Source organism: Littorina saxatilis, linkage group LG9 (assembly GCF_037325665.1).
Source record: "Littorina saxatilis isolate snail1 linkage group LG9, US_GU_Lsax_2.0, whole genome shotgun sequence".
Lineage (NCBI taxonomy): Eukaryota > Metazoa > Mollusca > Gastropoda > Littorinimorpha > Littorinidae > Littorina > Littorina saxatilis.
In genome coordinates this window covers 49,584,401-49,603,481 of record NC_090253.1, presented here as the reverse complement: position 1 = coordinate 49,603,481, position 19,081 = coordinate 49,584,401, and the positions used below count along the sequence as shown (strand labels likewise).

At 40.0% G+C, this 19,081-nt stretch overlaps 1 protein-coding gene and 1 long non-coding RNA gene across 3 annotated transcripts in view; both read left to right on the top strand.

Moving 5' to 3' along the window:
* LOC138976325 (uncharacterized) overlaps positions 1-19,081 on the top strand; it is a 39,149-nt gene that overhangs the window by 2,967 nt on the left and 17,101 nt on the right. Inside the window, exon 2 of the mRNA XM_070349192.1 lies at positions 1-132. This exon is cut by the window's left edge and continues 1,002 nt beyond it. Coding sequence (XP_070205293.1) covers positions 1-132 — 132 coding nt within the window. The remainder of the gene's footprint in view (positions 133-19,081) is intronic.
* Positions 10,081-16,768, top strand: LOC138976311 (uncharacterized). Of its 2 annotated transcripts, none has more exons than XR_011458944.1 (5): positions 10,081-10,239; positions 10,994-11,157; positions 11,697-11,770; positions 13,289-13,414; positions 14,009-16,768. It is a non-coding gene; the product is annotated as an uncharacterized lncRNA (long non-coding RNA). The 2 variants fall into 2 exon arrangements; XR_011458945.1 differs by having other exon boundaries at positions 10,086-10,243.

Sequence of the window (19,081 nt, the reverse complement as noted above, 5' to 3'; positions counted from 1 at the left end):
CGCCGAGTGAACTTGAAATCGGTTTCCATGGTAACGCTGATCATTGACGCTGCCGCTGTGTCCCGTATTGAGAAGGAACTGTCGGAGCTTGGTCAGGTGAAGATAAGCCCTGCGTCTGTCGGTCCTGTTCAGGTGAGAACATCTATAATGGTTTTGTTGTTGTTGTTGATTTTTACCCTCTGATAGTCAGCCTGTGAACAGTTGAGTAATATACAGAAACGCCGTCGTATTTAGTTAACACAATGAAAAAGGTTACATTTGTATTGGATTCCTTGTGAAGCGCACTAACATTTGTACTTGTTAAGACGAGCACCATAGAAACAGAGAAAATACCATAATTATCATATTTCAAAATTAAAAAAGTTTTCATTAACAAAAACCATGTCTGCATTGATAAAATCATTTCAACTTTACTTTTTCAACAAATAACGTGTATTTCTCTAAAGTTGGCATGGCGATGCAGCATTCTAAACACAAATTATGGATTCAAGTGCTAGTCTTTCGGATGAGACGAAAAACCGAGGTCCCTTCGTGTACACTACATTGGGGTGTGCACGTTAAAGATCCCACGATTGACAAAAGGTCTTTCCTGGCAAAATTGTATAGGCATAGATAAAAATGTCCACCAAAATACCCGTGTGACTTGGAATAATAGGCCGTGAAAAGTAGGATATGCGCCAAAATGGCTGGGATCTGCTGGCCGATGTGAATGCGTGATGTATTGTGTAAAACAATTCCATCTCACACGGCATAAATAAATCCCTGCGCCTTTAATATGTGAGCGATATAAATTGCATAACATAAAAAAATAAAAAAAATGAAAATAAATCCATGCGCTTAGAACTGTACCCACGGAATACGCGCGATATAAGCCTCATATTGATTGATTGATTGAATGAAATTATGGCAAACGTCGGTAAGACACAAAGGCTATTTTGTCACAGACTAGCTACGACATTTTCGTAATTCCCTGATACTCCTGACGATTCACTTTGAGTACTTTGCATACGTTACAACAACCTCTGCTGTGATGAATACAATGATTACGTTTGCATCTCGTCATCAGTCCCTTCTGGTTGTTGATTGGCGATTGATTAAAGGTGTGTGATGTCTCGTTGATGCAGAACCTTGGGTGGCGTTTTCACACAAACCACGGGGAGAACATTGCACTGAGCAACGACGGTCTGACAGCAGAGAGAGTGAGGGGTTGGAAAAATGGTATTGTTGTTGCTGACCAGCCCATGGTGCCCGACGTGTTGTATGAGGTGTGTCTGTGTGTGTGCGTGTGTGTGTGTGTGTGTGTGTGCGTGTGCGTGCGTGCGTGCGTGTATACATGTGTGTTAGTGTGTGTGTGTATGACTTGTGTGTGTGTGCGTGTGTATGTGTGTGTGTGTGTGTGTGGGTGTGTGTTTGTTTGTCTGCCTGTCTGCTTTTTTGTCTGTGTGTCCCTCTCCGGTGCCGGTTGGCCTAGTGGTAAGGCGTCCGCCCCGTGATCGGGAGGTCGTGGGTTCGAACCCCGGCCGGGTCATACCCAAGACTTTAAAATTGGCAATCTAGTGGCTGCTCCGCCTGGCGTCTGGCATTATGGGGTTAGTGCTAGGACTGGTTGGTCCGGTGTCAGAATAATGTGACTGGGTGAGACATGAAGCCTGTGCTGCGACTTCTGTCTTGTGTGTGGCGCACGTTATAATTATGTCAAAGCAGCACCGCCCTGATATGGCCCTTCGTGGTCGGCTGGGCGTTAAACAAACAAACAAACAAACAAAACCTCTCCGGTGCCGGATGTAAAACAAAAAAATATTACTTCATACTCTATTACCATTGTTAAATAAAGAATTGCATTTGTCTTTGTCATTGTCGTTGTCTGTCTGCCAACATGTGCAAATACTAAGATCTCTGAACAAAACAACATTTAGGCTAAAGTTAAATATTGTAACAGAAACGGAATTGTGTGCAGATCCGAATAGACAAGCTAGGCCCGCAGTACAGTTCCGGCTACCTGCCGTGTGGAGTGGTGCTGACTGATCCCGATCACCTCCGTCTGCCTAGCACAGCTTACAGTGGATGGGGAAGTGAGGCTGTTGTCATCAGTGGTGTTGTGTATAACCGTGGACACAGAGTAAGGTCATGTTCACACAACTTTGCTCGTTAGTGTGCATCATACGCTGCATGATATATGTCTAAAGTTTAAAGTTACGACACTTGCCAATACCAATTGTTGGTAACAAGAAAGGAAAACATGTCGATAAAGTGTTGGGCATTGTTTCCAAAGGTATATAGGCTTTGTCTTCAGAATATCTAACGTTTAGAGTATAAAAGTGTTTTCAGGGAACTTTTTTTATGCGACACTATTCGAAAAAAAAAAGATTTCGCTAATATGTTGCCTGTGATAGTTTTAGAGTGTGCTGTAACAAGTGTGAACAAGTCGCGTAAGGCGAAAATACAACATTTAGTCAAGTAGCTGTCGAACTCACAGAATGAAACTGAACACAATGCAATTTTTCAGCAAGACCGTATACTCGTAGCATCGTCAGTCCACCGCTCGTGGCAAAGGCACTGAAATTGACAAGAATAGCGGGGTAGTAGTTGCGCTGAGAAAGATAGCACGCTTTTCTGTACCTCTCTTCGTTTTAACTTTCTGAGCGTGTTTTTAATCCAAACATATCATTAACAGCTATTGTGTTTTCAGCGTAGCAATAGGGTCCGATATTTAGACGAGACAAGTATAATGCCGACGAGTCGAAGACGAGTCGCATTATACTTGTTCGAGTCTAAATATCGGACCCTATTGCTACGCTGAAAACACAATAGCGATTATATAGCTGTTCTGACCTTGATTTGTTGTTCCAAACTTACAGAAGGACAGTTTTTGCGTCGATGCGTTGATCTCAGGTTTTGATAGCAGACGCCGTTTCTTATGCGCATTAGTTTTGCGCAGGCGCCACAATGCGAGCAGACGGCAGCGAAGTCAATTTCAGTTTGGGTGAATGGCATTTATACTTGTCTCGTCATGAAGCGAATTGTTCATCCTCAGTTATAAACGACTACATGAATGTTAGTGCCATGGGCTGTACATCAATACTTCCACTGGGCGAAAAGTCACGTTTTGGCACTATAACGTGGCATATAACATGAAACATGAAGTTAATCAACTGAATTTTGTGGCATTATACCTGTGCGATTCACATCAAGTTAGAAAAACTGCCGTAACGCAATAAAATCCCTGGGATTTTAGCGGGCTGCAAAACACAGTAAAACATCGAGTTTGGGTGTCTGCGTTTTGGACGTTTTCGCTACATTAACGCACGGCGATTCACGTCGTGTTAAACGCGTTTCAGCAGTGCGCAAAACACCACGAAACCTATGGAGTTTCGATAAGTTTTTCTGGTTTCTAAAACTTGATGTTAGAGTGTTGTTTTGATGGATTATTCTGCGTTTTCATCAGCCTGGTGCCGAACCTGCAGAATCAGACGATTATCGGCTCCCTCTCTCTCTCTCTAGTTTCTCTCTCAGCACGGTCACACACACACACACACATACACACACTGCACATACATCATACACACACACACACCGTCACACACATTCACACTGTCACTGCACACGGCACACACACATGCACACACATGCACACACACACACACACACACACACACACACACACACACTGTGACTGACACTGACTGACCGTCACACACACACACACACACACACACACACACGGGCACACACTGACTGACCGTCACACACACACACACACACGGGCACACAGTGACACACACACACACACCCCTTGAACTGACACACACACACGCACACACAACTGAACACACACATACACACACTGATCATCAGTTTATAAATGTGAAAAAAAGTGCAGTGCACAAACATTTTTGGGGGTATCTCTTATTTTCTCTATAATTATGAGCCTTTGTCACAGTACAGTGTACACGAGAGACTGCATTGCCCGTGCGTTGAGCAGAGAAAGTGGGTCATTCTAACCTGACTATTTAGCGCGGTCAGATTTTAGTTTTCTTCTATATTCCTTTGCACTTTTGCTGGGGTACTGGCCGAGTTAATCGTTTTCCCATGTGTGTGGGACATGTAAGGAATTCGAAGCGGCGAAGGACCACAGATAGGCATTTGTTCTACTCCCCCCCCCCCTCCCCGAAACATCCGTCCGAGATGGTGGCTACTGACTGGACTTGCAACTTTCTCAACTTGTACAGTACGAACTGCAGTGACTCGAATTTGAGTTTTGGGATTTCTCTTGCTCTACCTTTTCTGATAATGTTTTACTTAGCTCGTGTTTAGATGAGATAGATATATAATTTATTGCCAAGTGTACAATACATGAATGAACATAAAAAATACACGAGGAAAGCAGCTTGCTGTGTGATAAAAACAAAAATAAATAGCATTCATACATCACTGGCGCGTAGCATCATACATACATGGGTAAGACAATTTGGTGTCACAGTAACTAATACATACACTATACAGACATGGTGAGAACTATGAGACTAAGAGCTATCGGAACCACAATACATACTGTCTCTTTACATTTAGTCAAGTTTAAAGTTTATAGAGGGGGAATCGAGACGAGTGTCGTGGTGTGTGTGTGTGTGTGTGTGTGTGTGTATGTGTGTGTGTAGAGCGATTCAGACCAAACTACTGAACCGATCTTTATGAAATTTTACATGAGAGTTCCTGGGTATGATATCCCCGGACATTTTTTTTATTTTTTTCGATAAATACCTTTGATGACGTCATAACCGGCTTTTTGTAAAAGTTGAGGCGGCACTGTCACACCCTCATTTTTCAATCAAATTAATTGAAATTTTAGTCAAGCAATCTTCGACAAAGGCCGGACCTCGGTATTGCATTTCAGCTTGGTGGCTTAAAAATTAATTAATGACTTTGGTCATTAAAAATCTAAAAATTGTAGAAAAAAATGTATAAAACGATCCAAATGTACGTTCATCTTATTCTTCATCTGACATCATTTTCTGATTCCAAAAACATATAAATAAAAATATATTTTTTTTATCAAAATTAAATTTTCGAAATCAATTTAAAAACACTTTCATCTTATTCCTTGTCGGTTCCTGATTCCAAAAAAATATAGATATGATATGTTTGGATTAAAAACACGCTCAGAAAGTTAAAACGAAGAGAGGTACAGAAAAGCGTGCCATCCTTCTCAGCGCAACTACTACCCCGCTCTTCTTGTCAATTCCACTGCCTTTGCCACGAGCGGTGGACTGACGATGCTACGAGTATACGGTCTTGCTGAAAAATTGCATTGCGGTCAGTTTCATTCTGTGAGTTCGACAGCTTGACTAAATGTTGTATTTTCGCCTTACGCGACTTGTTTTGTTTTAGGATCGATTTTGATAATGATTGAGAAAGGAGAATAGACGGTGTTAGTTTTACAGTCGGTTTTATGAAGTTTGAGTAAAGAAGTGCGTGGTTTTTACCCTCCCTTTCGTTTCCCTTCCCCTTCTTTAGTTTGCTATTATTGTGCCTAAGAGCCGAAATGGCTGCATTCTAACTCATCTTTGATCTCCCAAAAGACTCCATAAACAAACTAGTGTATCAAGAGGCTGGCTGGCTGCCCCTCGATGAAGAAAGAAGACTAAAGTCGGCCCAGTACGTATCAAGAGCAAGTACTTTTGACAATGCTGTGAACGAAGAGCTCACTGCTGAGTTCGACACAATAACCTCGGCCTCTTACCAAAACCTAAAAAGTCGCGTAAGGCGAAAATACAACATTTAGTCAAGTAGCTGTCGAACTCACAGAATGAAACTAAACGCAATGCAACGCAGCAAGACCGTATACTCGTAGCATCGTCAGTCCACCGCGCACGGCAAAGGCAGTGAAATTGACAGCCCCGTGAAGAGCGGGGTAGTACTTGCGCTGAGAAGGATAGCACGCTTTTCTGTACCTCTCTTTGTTTTAACTTTCTGAGCGTGTTTTTAATCCAAACATATCATATCTATATGTTTTTGGAATCAGGAACCGACAAGGAATAAGATGAAAGTGTTTTTAAATTGATTTCAAAAATTTAATTTTGATAATAATTTTTATATATTTAATTTTCAGAGCTTGTTTTTAATCAGAATATAACGTATTTATATCAGCAAATGATGGAGAATAAGATGAACGTAAATTTGGATCGTTTTAGAAAAAAATAATTTTTTTTACAATTTTCAGATTTTTAATGACCAAAGTCATTAACTAATTTTTAAGCCATCAAGCTGAAATGCAATACCGAAGTCCGGGCTTCGTCGAAGACTACTTGACCAAAATTTCAACCAATTTGGTTGAAAAATGAGAGCGTGACAGTGCCGCCTCAACTTTCACGAAAAGCCGGATATGACGTCATCAAAGACATTAATCCAAAAAATGAAAACAACGTTCGGGGATATCATACCCAGGAACTCTCATGTCAAATTTCATAAAGATCGGTCCAGTAGTTTGGTCTGAATCGCTCTACACGCACGCACACACGCACACACGCACACACATACACCACGACCCTCGTTTCGATTCCCCCTCGATGTTAAAACATTTAGTCAAAACTTGACTAAATGTAAAAAGAAAAACACCCAAAATACACGAAGCAACGATCCCACTAGCAGACTATATGTTCAACCGATATTTCAAGAAAGTGGGGGTAAACCCAGGTAGGATGGCCCACATTCCCATTCACCCCTTCCCATTTTGGTTCATGGAATCCCCCATTATCATCCCTGATCATGATCTGGGTGTAACAAAAAAAGATAACCCTGTACTTGTCTCATCAATAGTAAAAGAAATAATCTCAAACTGAATAACAAAGATCACCTACAAATATTTACTGACGGCTCCAAAAAAATGATGACCAAGCTGACTGTGCTTTTGTCATTCCTGACCTCAAAATAAGTTAAAAAAAATTAAACTCAACAAGGATGTGTCCATTTTCACTGCAGAAATGCTGGCTACGTTATCTTAAGCATGCCACTATATCAATGACCCCCCTCGACCTCCAACAAGAGTCGTGATTCTCTCCGACTCAAAACCAGCATAACTGCTCTTCAAAATGGTTCCAGAAACCGGGAAGAGCTTCAGACGGAAATATTGTTCCTCTGTCACCAGATCATTGCCTCTTGAACAGAACTGACCCTTAGGCTACGTACTTCCCCTCACACACATGGATCAGAGGCAAGGATATGGCTGACAGAGAAGCAAAAGAGGGCTTTCCCCGTCTCTGTGAATGTGGACAGTTTATATCTTTGTTACACCTCTTTGACCGCTGCCAATCACTCCAGCAAGATTTCTGCAACCTACACACCCTTGTCAACGAACATAACCTGAAACCCCATGAGTTTTTTTTTAGATAAACATTGCACGCTTCAATGGAAGCTAGCATACACCCTGTGTCTCTCAATAGTAGAAGGCTGAAATAGGATATCTGTTTTAAAAAACCCTGATCTCCGTTCCTCACACCGAGCTTTTTCTTCTTCATTGTATTATTTTTCCAGTTATCTATTTACTTACCTATTCAGCCAAAAATATAACAATATCCCACATAACAAAAATTAAAAAAATAAGCCTACAAAACCGCTCCAGTCCAACCATATTCCGCGTACACAATCTTCACTTCCATCCCCATTTTGAAATATCGCAACAGACTTCCAGATATATTGATTATAACACGATCATATATGTGTTCTCTGGTTGCATGTTTGTTCAGTGTCTTGTCCCCACATAAAGCATATTAACTCTACCTGTCCTAAAGCAAGTTGCAGTTCTAAGAGGACGTTAAAACTAGTTATCATCATCAACACACACACACACACACACACACATATGAAAGAACCCATGTATATTTTTATGATTGTTGTTTTGGTCTGAATACAATTTGGAATCTTACTACACTCTTGTTAATTGATTTTACATTTTGTTGTCAGAAGTATTTTGTTCGTCGGTTCGTGTCTGGTGCGTGTGGTTTGAATGCCGTCCTGTCAAATGTCTTTCAAAAACACATTCACGGTAACATCTTCGACGCGACGCAGTTAGGAAGGGCTCCTAATATGGACCACTTTTTGTTTCATGCTGATAACTAGCTTGTTTTCTTGCGAAGAAGTTTTATTTTGTGTTTGGTAGTCCTTTTCTCTTAGGTTAACCGTTAGGCCTAATTAGAGTGAAATAGCTTTGATAAACATTGAACAAAAATTAAATACAGACAAAATCACAAATGGTCCATAATAGGAGCCTGGGCGCCTAATATGGATCAGTGAAGCGGCCTTCACAAATCACTGTAAAAAGCCCCCTATACTTCAAAATAACATGATACAACTTAGTGTACAAGTCAGTCTAATTCAAATATGCTTTAGATTGATCTGTTTCGGGTTGATGAGAGCATTATCTGAAGCACACCAGGAAACTAAAGAAGCTTATCAAAAACAGAGTGAAAATAAGTGAAATTATCAACTTCCACGAAAAGAAGACTTTTATTTTTTAAATCTCGAGGACTAGTTATAGGTTATTTCCAGCAAGCTTCTTAATGAATTATTGAAAATAGCTTTTAGCTTTTTTTTCTCGATTTGTTGAAGGTGGTCCATATTAGGGGACTCGCACATACTTTGACATCTTGCTAATATTTTTTGTTTGCACGGTAAAAACTCGGGGTCAACCCTGCTAAAATGTAACAAATGCGGTCTTAGCTGTCATATATAGCAATTTTTGTGTGATAAAAGCCGGCTTTGGCTGTGGACAGAAACGAGTCCGTTTTCGGCGGCAAAGCCGTTTAGAGTGAACGCTGCCAAACTGAGTGAAAACAAGTCGCGTAAGGCGAAAATACAATATTTAGTCAAGTAGCTGTCGAACTCACAGAATGAAACTGAACGCAATGCAACGCAGCAAGACCGTATACTCGTGGTCCACCGCTCACGGCATAGGCAGTGAAATTGACAAGAAGAGCGGGGTAGTGGTTACGCTATGCTGCATAGCACGCTTTTCTGTACCTCTCTTCGTTTTAACTTTCTGAGCGTGTTTTTAATCCAAACATATCATATCTATATGTTTTTGGAATCAGGAACCGACAAGGAATAAGATGAAACTGTTTTTAAATTGATTTGGACAATTTAATTTTGATCATAATTTTTATATATTTAATTTTCAGAGCTTGTTTTTAATCCGAATATAACATATTTATATGTTTTTGGAATCAGCAAATGATGGATAATAAGATAAACGTAAATTTGGATCGTTTTATAAATTTTCATTTTTTTTTACAATTTTCAGATTTTTAATGACCAAAGTCATTAATTAATTTTTAAGCCACCAAGCTGAAATGCAATACCGAAGTCCGGGCTTCGTCGAAGATTACTTGACCAAAATTTCAACCAATTTGGTTGAAAAATGAGGGCGTGACAGTGCCGCCTCAACTTTCACGAAAAGCCGGATATGACGTCATCAAAGACATTTATCAAAAAAATGAAAAAAACGTTCGGGGATATCATACCCAGGAACTCTCATGTCAAATTTCATAAAGATCGGTCCAGTAGTTTAGTCTGAATCGCTCTACACACACACACACACACACACACACACACGCACAGACAGACAGACACACATACACCACGACCCTCGTTTCGATTCCCCCTCGATGTTAAAATATTTAGTCAAAACTTGACTAAATATAAAAAGAGAAAAAGCCTAACGGTTTTGAGATTTGTGTTTCTGCAATACAGCGAACAAAATTTTTTGAGCGCTCAAGCGCCGTTAGTTTTTCAGAACAGGAGGTGGTCCATATTAGGAGCCGGTCCATATTCCGGCACTAGGACGGCTAAGTGAAGCTACCACCGCTCGGCTTTACACACACACACACACACTTTTAATTAGTTGCTTTTGGCACACGGCCTCATCATCTGAACTTGAAACAACTACAAAACACAACAACGTACAACAACAGCATGGTTGTGCCTGTCGGGTTATCAGTCACCATAAGGTGCCTGTACTTGTCAGTCTCTCTTTTTAGATCAGTGCCAGTGGCCTGTGCCGGCGATAGTTTGGTAAAGTCGCGCAGACCGCGCATGCGCCAACTGCAGTAAAATGTTATCAAAAATGGCGGATAAATCTAACTCGTGCTAAGAAACGTTTCAAAACCAAGCTTTATGGACGTTTTTATGACTACGTACTCCAGCAGACATCAACTTGTGGTCGACGTGTGTGGGTTTTGCTCAAAATACGTAAGTAAGTATTCGTCAGCCGTTTGGCTTCTCGAATTAAGTTTCAACTTTGTCTCTGTCTCGAACCACAGGCGGAAGGTATCCTTCACTGGACCACAACTTTCTATGAGTATGAAAGTAGTCTGGTGGTCCAGTGGACGATACCTTTCGCCTGTGCTCGAACCAAATACTAAGCTTACCAGTTACCACACTGTCATACTCATAGTCATAGTGATAGCACTGATACATTTGTACAGGTAAACATGGCTGTTTGCTGAAAATCAGTCTTTGTGAAAAATTGTAATGATGTCTCTGAAGTTTGATTCAGTCCCTAATTCATTCAGTGATTCATTTTGATGGGACGTCAACCCATGGTGAGACTAATAATGATATTTGATCGTATTCTGCCAGTGCCATTGCCAACTGCCATGGTTGTTCTTGTGTGCACTAATTAGTAATTTACTAGCAATAGGAGTTCGAGTTCTAGTTCTACTATAGTAGTATTTTACTAAATCATTACTACTAGTACTAAATACTACTGCTACTACTAGCTTTAAACAAGCTATGGTTTGAATGACCAGCTAAATGCTAAATAGTTAATAAGTACATTATTTTTGCATCAGCGAGGTATACATAAATTTAACGAATTGCCGCGCTGCACAGCGCGCTGCGCTCTGTGAATCGCTTGCCTAAATTTAAATATTTTATTAAAAAAATACCGCATGGTTTTGCTTGACCAAATCATTTATCAGCTAACAATATGCTTTTATTTCAGTTGGACCTGACTTGAGCATGGTTCCGTTGTCTCCGCAACAACAGATTGGTTACTCAAGAATTGCAGGCATGTCCAGTTTGCAGCATGTGCAGGCTGACCCCGCTGAGTGTGAAGATCTGATGGCTGATCTAGACACAACATAAGCTGCTTGACACTATTCCAAGGTAAGCAAGAAGCTTTGAAAATAGTTACTTTAAGTGTTACTTAGTAAGTGTACATTTTTGTGGGTGAACCATCGGTAACCGTCCCCCACCCCCCCCCCCCCCTCGACACCCCCACCCACACATACACACACACACACACAAACTTGGGTTTGTACTACAACTATTAGTATTAACTACTCTTCATAAATGAGTTATGTAATTCATCAGAGGTTTGAAGTCATTATGATTATGGTTTTGCAAATTAGTAAGAGACTATGTGGGTGCATGGATTCAGTAATGCGCAATTAATACATGCAATACTCCTGCTGGTGAGTTCACTACAAACAGGTACTACATTAGAACTGATCTATGTTATTTGTTAATGAGGATGATTAATCGTAATCTCACTGTCAAACTGTCATGATACTATTGCCATTGACAGTGCTAGATCACTTCATAAAGTTATTTTAGTAAGTAATCATATGATATTGATAATTTTGATATACCCGGTAGTGATTTTCTGACGGTGACAATGACATGTTATCTTCATACTATTCCAGGTACAAGATGCTAAACGTGCAGATATCAAGGGCTTGGGATTTCGGCTCCTGGAGATGCTACTTGTAACTCTTTTGTGAGTACCGATGTATACTGGGTGTTTTCTCAGTTTTTGTCCGCTGTCAGTGTGAGATTTATATTGTGGTACAGTGTAACCCCCCTGTTAAGACTCCCTCCTTTTAAAGACCTTGTTTTCTCAGACTTTCTGTTCATAACCTCTGTAAAATAACCCCCTTTTTAAGACTCCCTCCTTTTTAAGACTGAATTTTCTCAGATTATTGGAGGTCTTAAAAGGGGTGTTCCACTGTATAACCTGTTTTTCTAGTTTCATGGTTTAGCCACGACTCACTTTGAATGAGGGTCATCTGCCAGGCATTTAGCTGATTATCTGATAGTGATAAGTGATATTTATTAATTTGCTATTTATAAATTACAGTTGCAGTAAACTAACACTGTCGCACAAAGTATGTGACTTTAAAAAAAGATTTGTTTGAAATCATGTGAGCTCTGTCCACTAGATGATGGAGAAGGGAATTTTTCCAGTTGAGTCTGCAACATGGATTTTTCTCTCTCAGGGTAACAAATACAGCAGGGTTCGTACAGGTCATGGAAAACCTGGAAAGTCATGGAATTTGATTTTTAATTTTCCAGGCCTGGAAAGTCATGGAATTTCAATTCAAGTCATGGAAAGTCATGGAATTTAAAAAAAATAAGAAAGAAAGAAAAATTAACCTTTAGCACGCCAGCGGCGATTTTCGTTGCCCAGCCATTCCACACACCACCCCCCCCCCCCCCCCCCCCGCGATTTGCGTCTCCAGCACAAGGCTTGTTCGTATGACCAACTTCTCGTTCGTATTTGCATACGAGAATAACGGTATTTTTAATGGCACTTGAGCCAAAGCGAGGCTCACTTCCTTCCGTTATCTCGTCGTGTCGTCTGCGCTGCATTTGAGTCGGTTTCGTCGAAGTTTTCTGCTTTTGTTTTTGCATCGATAAAGTACTTTAGCGCTTCGACAAGCAAGATGGAGGATGATGAGTTTGAAACTTTCTTTCGAGTTGTTTCTTGACAACAAAAAGTATGCGGAATTGGAACGAATTACCGAGGAAGATCTTCGCAATGAACTGTGTATCGCGGTGAAAAAATGACAGTTCGTCAAGTCACAGTGACGGTTACGAAACGGAATTTACGAAAGTGCAGATGGATACAAACAGTGGCTGGTCCAGTTTACTGTTTAGTGAAATGACAGGACCAGCAAACATTACCGATAATCTGACTGCGTAGCAAATGCTTGACTTGCTTGTCGAAGAGACACTGCGTAGAAACTTACTCAAATTCAGTGCAAAGCAAGCCAGTGTCAAAAATGGCAGTGACAAGACGTAAAAAGTTTGCGTGTTCGGAAATGGCGACCTGTGGATCTAGTCATGGAAAATGTTATTGAGGCTCATGGAAAGTCATGGAAAAGTCATGGAATTTTGTTTCTAAAAACCAGTGGGGACCCTGTACAGTATGGAAGGAAAAATTTAGGGTTGGTGTGGCGATAACAATAAAGATATGTCATAGTGACTTGACTAATTGATTTGAATTCTGCTGCAGGTCAGTCGGCCCCCACCTCCTGCTCCTGACCTGGTTGCCTACTACAACTTCGAGGAAATACGACAGGACACCCTTCAGCTTGCTGCACCATGGTGTCTCTTGGAGAACAGCAAGGAACAGATACAGGTGGGGTCGGTTGGGATACCGTAAACAGACTATTTTGTTTTGTTGGCCTTAGCATAGAGTCTGGGGATGTGAGATGTGCATGATGTGTTGTTTGAATCTGACAGTGATTGTATGAATTTTTTATACATGTATTGTCACGCGCTTTGAACTTCTGATAAGGCGCTTTATAAATGCCCGTTATTATTATTATTATTATTATTATTATTATTATTATTATTATTATTATTATTATTATAAATAGATACACACTTGTAAACTTATGTTAGTTTTCACACGTGAGCATGAAGGAATGTGCCTTTATGAGGAATGTATAGTGGCTTGCAATATTGAATTTGAGGGATGTTTGCAGTTATATAATATATTAGCACAGCTCAGTTTTCTTGAGGGTTCCGTGAGAACAGTGAAATTCTCCTTTGAGGACTGAAAAATATCTTGGATAATTGGTCTTAATTGGAGGGGGGGGGGGATTTAAAACATAAGTACATTCACATGTGTTTTTCATTTTCACTGTGTTAAGGTGGGGAGGTCCTTCTCTACTTCTTTCTTTGTTTTCCCATTGACATATTTTTGTTCTCGTCTATATTTTTTACATAGGTTCACCATTAGTCCTCATCCCCAGCCGACTGTTTCCGCTGAAGCCGTGAAGGATACTTCTTCATGTAGGCGTGGACATCTTTTTCGTCGCCATGCAAGGCTTCCAGTACCATATAATTTTGTGAATACTCTGGGGACCTGTCATCGACTTTGGAAGGACGCTTTATTTTATAACACTTTGTACCCCATCTATGTTGACCAAGATTTTTTAAGCCGAGACCAGCTGTGCTGCAGCAGGTCACTCAGAATTGTAGAAACTGTGTATCAACAGGCTAGAATGCTGGCGTTAGATCAACGTTACAGGAAGCGACTGAAGCTAACCGTCTAAGCAGGATGCGGATATGTGCCGAATGAGAACAGATGCAATGTACATAGTGACTGTGTGTACGGATATATATCCATACCTGGTCAGATAGAGCCATATGAGTGGGTACGGATATATCCGTACCTGGGAGACAAGGAGTTAAGACCACATCTGAACTGAGGATTTAGTCTCTCCATAATCAAACGCTGAAGATTTCAGAATGAACTTTGTTAGATAAATTATCAATCAATCAATCAATATGAGGCTTATAGTTATATCACGCGTATTCCGTGGGTACAGTTCTAAGCGCAGGGATTTTGTTTTGATTTTTGAGTCACTTGAGAAAATGTGACTCTATGTAATCGGTCAGTGTTAGTCTGTCCGGCCGGCCGTCCGGCCGGCCGGCCGTCCGTAGACACCACCTTAACGTTGGACTTTTCTCGGAAACTATCAAAGCGATCGGGCTCATATTTTGTTTAGTCGTGACCTCCAATGACCTCTACACTTTAGCGATGGTTTCGTTGACCTTTGACCTTTTTCAAGGTCACAGGTCAGCGTCAAAGGAAAAATTAGACATTTTATATCTTTGACAAAGTTCATCGGATGTGATTGAAACTTTGTAGGATTATTCTTTACATCAAAGTATTTACATCTGTAGCCTTTTACGAACGTTATCAGAAAAACAAGGGAGATAACTAGCCTTTTCTGTTCGGCAACACACAACTTAACGTTGGGCTTTTCTCGGAAACTATAAAAGTGACCGGGCTCAAATTTTATGTGAACGTGACTCATTGTGTTGTGAATAGCAATTTCTTCCTGTCCATCTGATGCCTCATATAATATTCAGAACTGCGAAAGTGACTCGATCGAGTGTTTGCTCTTCTTGTTTTTTTATGCAATTTATATCGCGCACATATTCAAGGCGCAGGGATTTATTTATGTCGTGTGAGATGGAATTTTTTTACACAATACATCACGCATTCACATCGGCCAGCAGATCGCAGCTATTTCGGCGCATATCCTACTTTTCACGGCCTATTATTCCAAGTCACACGGGTATTTGGTGGACATTTTTAGCTATGCCTATATAATTTTGCCCGTCGCGATATAACCTTCGTGGTTGAAAACGACGTTAAACACCAAATAAAGAAAGAATACAATTTTGCCAGGAAAGACCGTTTTGTCAATCGTGGGATCTTTAACGTGCACCCCCAATGTAGACCTCGGTTTTTCGTCTCATCCGAAAGACTAGCACTTTAACCCACCACCTAGGTTAGAAAAGGGGGGAGAAAATAGCGGCCTGACCCAGGGTCGAACACGCAACCTCTTGATTCCGAGCGCAAGTGCGTTACCACTCGGCCACCCATGCCGGTTGTTATGATCGCCACATTTTAGGTCCCCCCCTCCCCCCCTTTTCAAACTTCCCCGCTTTTAAGACCTTACATTTTTGGATTTTCTGTTCACAACCTGTTGTGCATTTACCTACATATTAAGCAGTGTTTCTTGTATAGAATATAGTCAATGTTTGTACAGATTTTTATTCAAGCAGTATGTAAGAAATGTTAAGTCCTTTGTACTGGAAACTTGCATTCTCCCAGTAAGGTCATATATTGTACTACGTTGCAAGCCCCTGGAGCAGTTTTTTTATTAGTGCTTTTGTGAACAAGAAACAATTGACAAGTGGCACTATCCCATCTTCCCCCTTTCCCCTATCCCATCTCCCCCTTTTCCCGTCGCGATATAACCGTGAATGGTTGAAAACGACGTTAAACAACAAATAAAGAAAAAGAATTCATCAACGAGTGATTACTGCCTCACCATAGCAGTTAGGCCAGTCTTACTAACTCTTACTTTTATTAATGTGCCGTGATGCAAAGACGTTGAGCAGTTTTCAGATGTTTATGAATCTAGGGCTTTCAAAATTTACTGACATGTTGGACTCCATGACATCCAAACATGAAGTTCAGTTACCCCTTTTCAACTTTGAAGGTCACATTGTGGGCGAATTTTTAGCAAAAAGTTGGAACATTGGTATGACTGTTCTTACTCACAAGGGAAGTGATTTAGTTATTTACTGATTTTTATTTTGTATGGCCTTCTTTCACCCATTTAATCATTCATAAATGTTCATACCCAAGGGAAGTAATTCACATATATATCTATGGCCAATGTTTTCACAGGGCATCTGCCCCCCCTCCCAACACACACTCACATGGGCTAAAACTTACATGGCTTTTATGGGTATGACGCTCTTAATCACAAGGGAAGTAATTTACTGATGGTGTGTTTTCATTTCATGTGGCCTTCACCGATTTGAATAATTTATTTTAGCTTATCCAATTATAGTGTGGATGAACACTGTCTCCACTCAAAATAGTCCTTTGCTATTGTACATTGTGAATCAGCATTTTTGTTTTTGTCCTGTTTGAATAAAGTGCAATAATTTTACAACCAAAGTGTTAATGTTAAAGATGTTTACATAATGTGTGAAGGATGATGCATTTGAAAACTAATATTGTTAAATGTCAATTGACCTGTGACAAGTCAGCAAAGTGCAATATCCAAGCATGAAACCCGCACACAATTCCCAAACAACATGCTTTCTTTTCCACAAAATTCCATCCAGGTGAAAACAATTATGTGAACGTCATAACATGGTGGTTTTTTACATTAATAATCAAGCCTAACACCAACTAACATGGTGTTAATAGGCATTTGAGCAAGCTTTAACACCAACATAACATGGAGTTAATAGGCATTTGAGCAATCTTTAACACCAACATAACATGGGGTTTTGCATGTTAAACCAGCAATAACATGATGTTAATCACATTACAAGCAAGCTGTAACACCACCAAAACAAGCAGTTTTGCAAGTTAAGTCTACGATAACATGATGTTACTTGGCGTTAAACCAAAGCTTTAATGCCATCAAAACTTGACATTTTTGCATGTTACAGACATGCTGTAACATGGTTTAACATGATGTTTTGACCATCGCAAAACGCGCTGAAATTCCAGGCAATTTCGCAGCGATAACTTCAACAAAATCCAATCAAAATCTGGCGTTGTCGTGAACACCAAAATGTGATAAACCCATTGAAACTTGAAGTTTTGTTGGGATTTTGAGTAGTTTTGTAAGATACAAAACGCCACTTTTCGCCCAGTGTTCAGAGGGGAAGTGGGTATTTAGTGTGGAGTTACGAGATAAGAAAGTCGGCCATTTTTCTCAATATGCTTTTGGATATTGAGTAAAATGGCCGACTTCCGTAGCATTATGCTTTGATGATCGGAAGAGACCATCCAATCACAGCCCCCGAATTATGTTTTTGGAATCAGGAACCGACAAGGAATAAGATGAAAGTGTTTTTGAATTGATTTCAAAAATTTAATTTTGATCATAATTTTTATATTTTTAATTTTCAGAACTTGTTTTTCCAACAAATATAACATATTCATATGTTTTTGGAATCAGGAAATGATGAAGAATAAGATGAACGTAAATTTGGATCGTTTTATAAAAAACTTTTTTTTTTACAATTTTCAGATTTTTAATGACCAAAGTCATTAATTTTTTTTAAACCACCAAGCTGAAATGCAATACCGAAGTCCGGCCTTCGTCGAAGATTGCTTGGCCAACATTTCAATCAATTTGATTGAAAAATGAGGTGTGACAGTGCCGCCTCAACTTTTACAAAAAGCCGAATATGACGTCATCAAAGACATTTATCGAAAAAAAGAAAAAAACGTCCGGGGATATCATTCCCAGGAACTCTCATGTAAAATTTAATAAAGATTGGTCCAGTAGTTTAGTCTGAATCGCTCTACACGCACAGACAGACAGACACACACTCACACACACACACACACACACACACACACACACACACACACACACACACACACACACACACACACACACACATACACCCTCGTCTCGATTCCCCCCTCTACGTTAAAACAGTTAGTCAAAACTTGACTAAATGTAAAAAGAGAGAAATCAGTCGGACAGACTTTATGTTACAGAAAGTTGAAGATTCAGATAAACGAGGGTTGGGTAATTGAATGGGGTTTCTGACCAAACAGTTACAACCACATTTCCTATTTTGGAAGTGGTATTAAGCTCTGGTTTACGTTTCTGGTAATGATACGTTTATATTTGAATTATTGTAACGTGTCTGTCCAATATGGCTGGAAATAGTGTAATTACATGACGTCTTCGTATGCTAAAAATAGATCAGTTTCTTGATTCGCATCAGCATATTTCCTGACACATCCAATCAATGTTAACCAACAAAACGGATATACAAACAAAAGAAATAATTAACCGTGACATATTTGCACAGACCTTCAAAACGTACCATTACTCTTATGTTGAAAACTAGCATCGGAAGAGGTTTAAGTTGAGTGATATGAAAGCGCAGTTTTAAAGTGTTCACCGTCTGCCATGTCCAAAATGTAAGTATAGCTTCACGAAGTTTAACATTATGATATTCTAGTCAAAGATATTTAAACACACACTGAATTTATAAGAGACAAAATAATAGCCAATTTATTAGCGAAGTCGATTTTCGGGGTCAATCGCTGTCGGATGTCATATAAGGGGCACACACACACACACACACACACACACACACACACACACGCACACACACGTGCGCATGCATGCATGTACGTTCAAACGTACAAATACATACACTCACGTGCACACACACACATACAGACATACCCTATGTATTTAAGCCGACTTTTTTGTTATCACACATACAC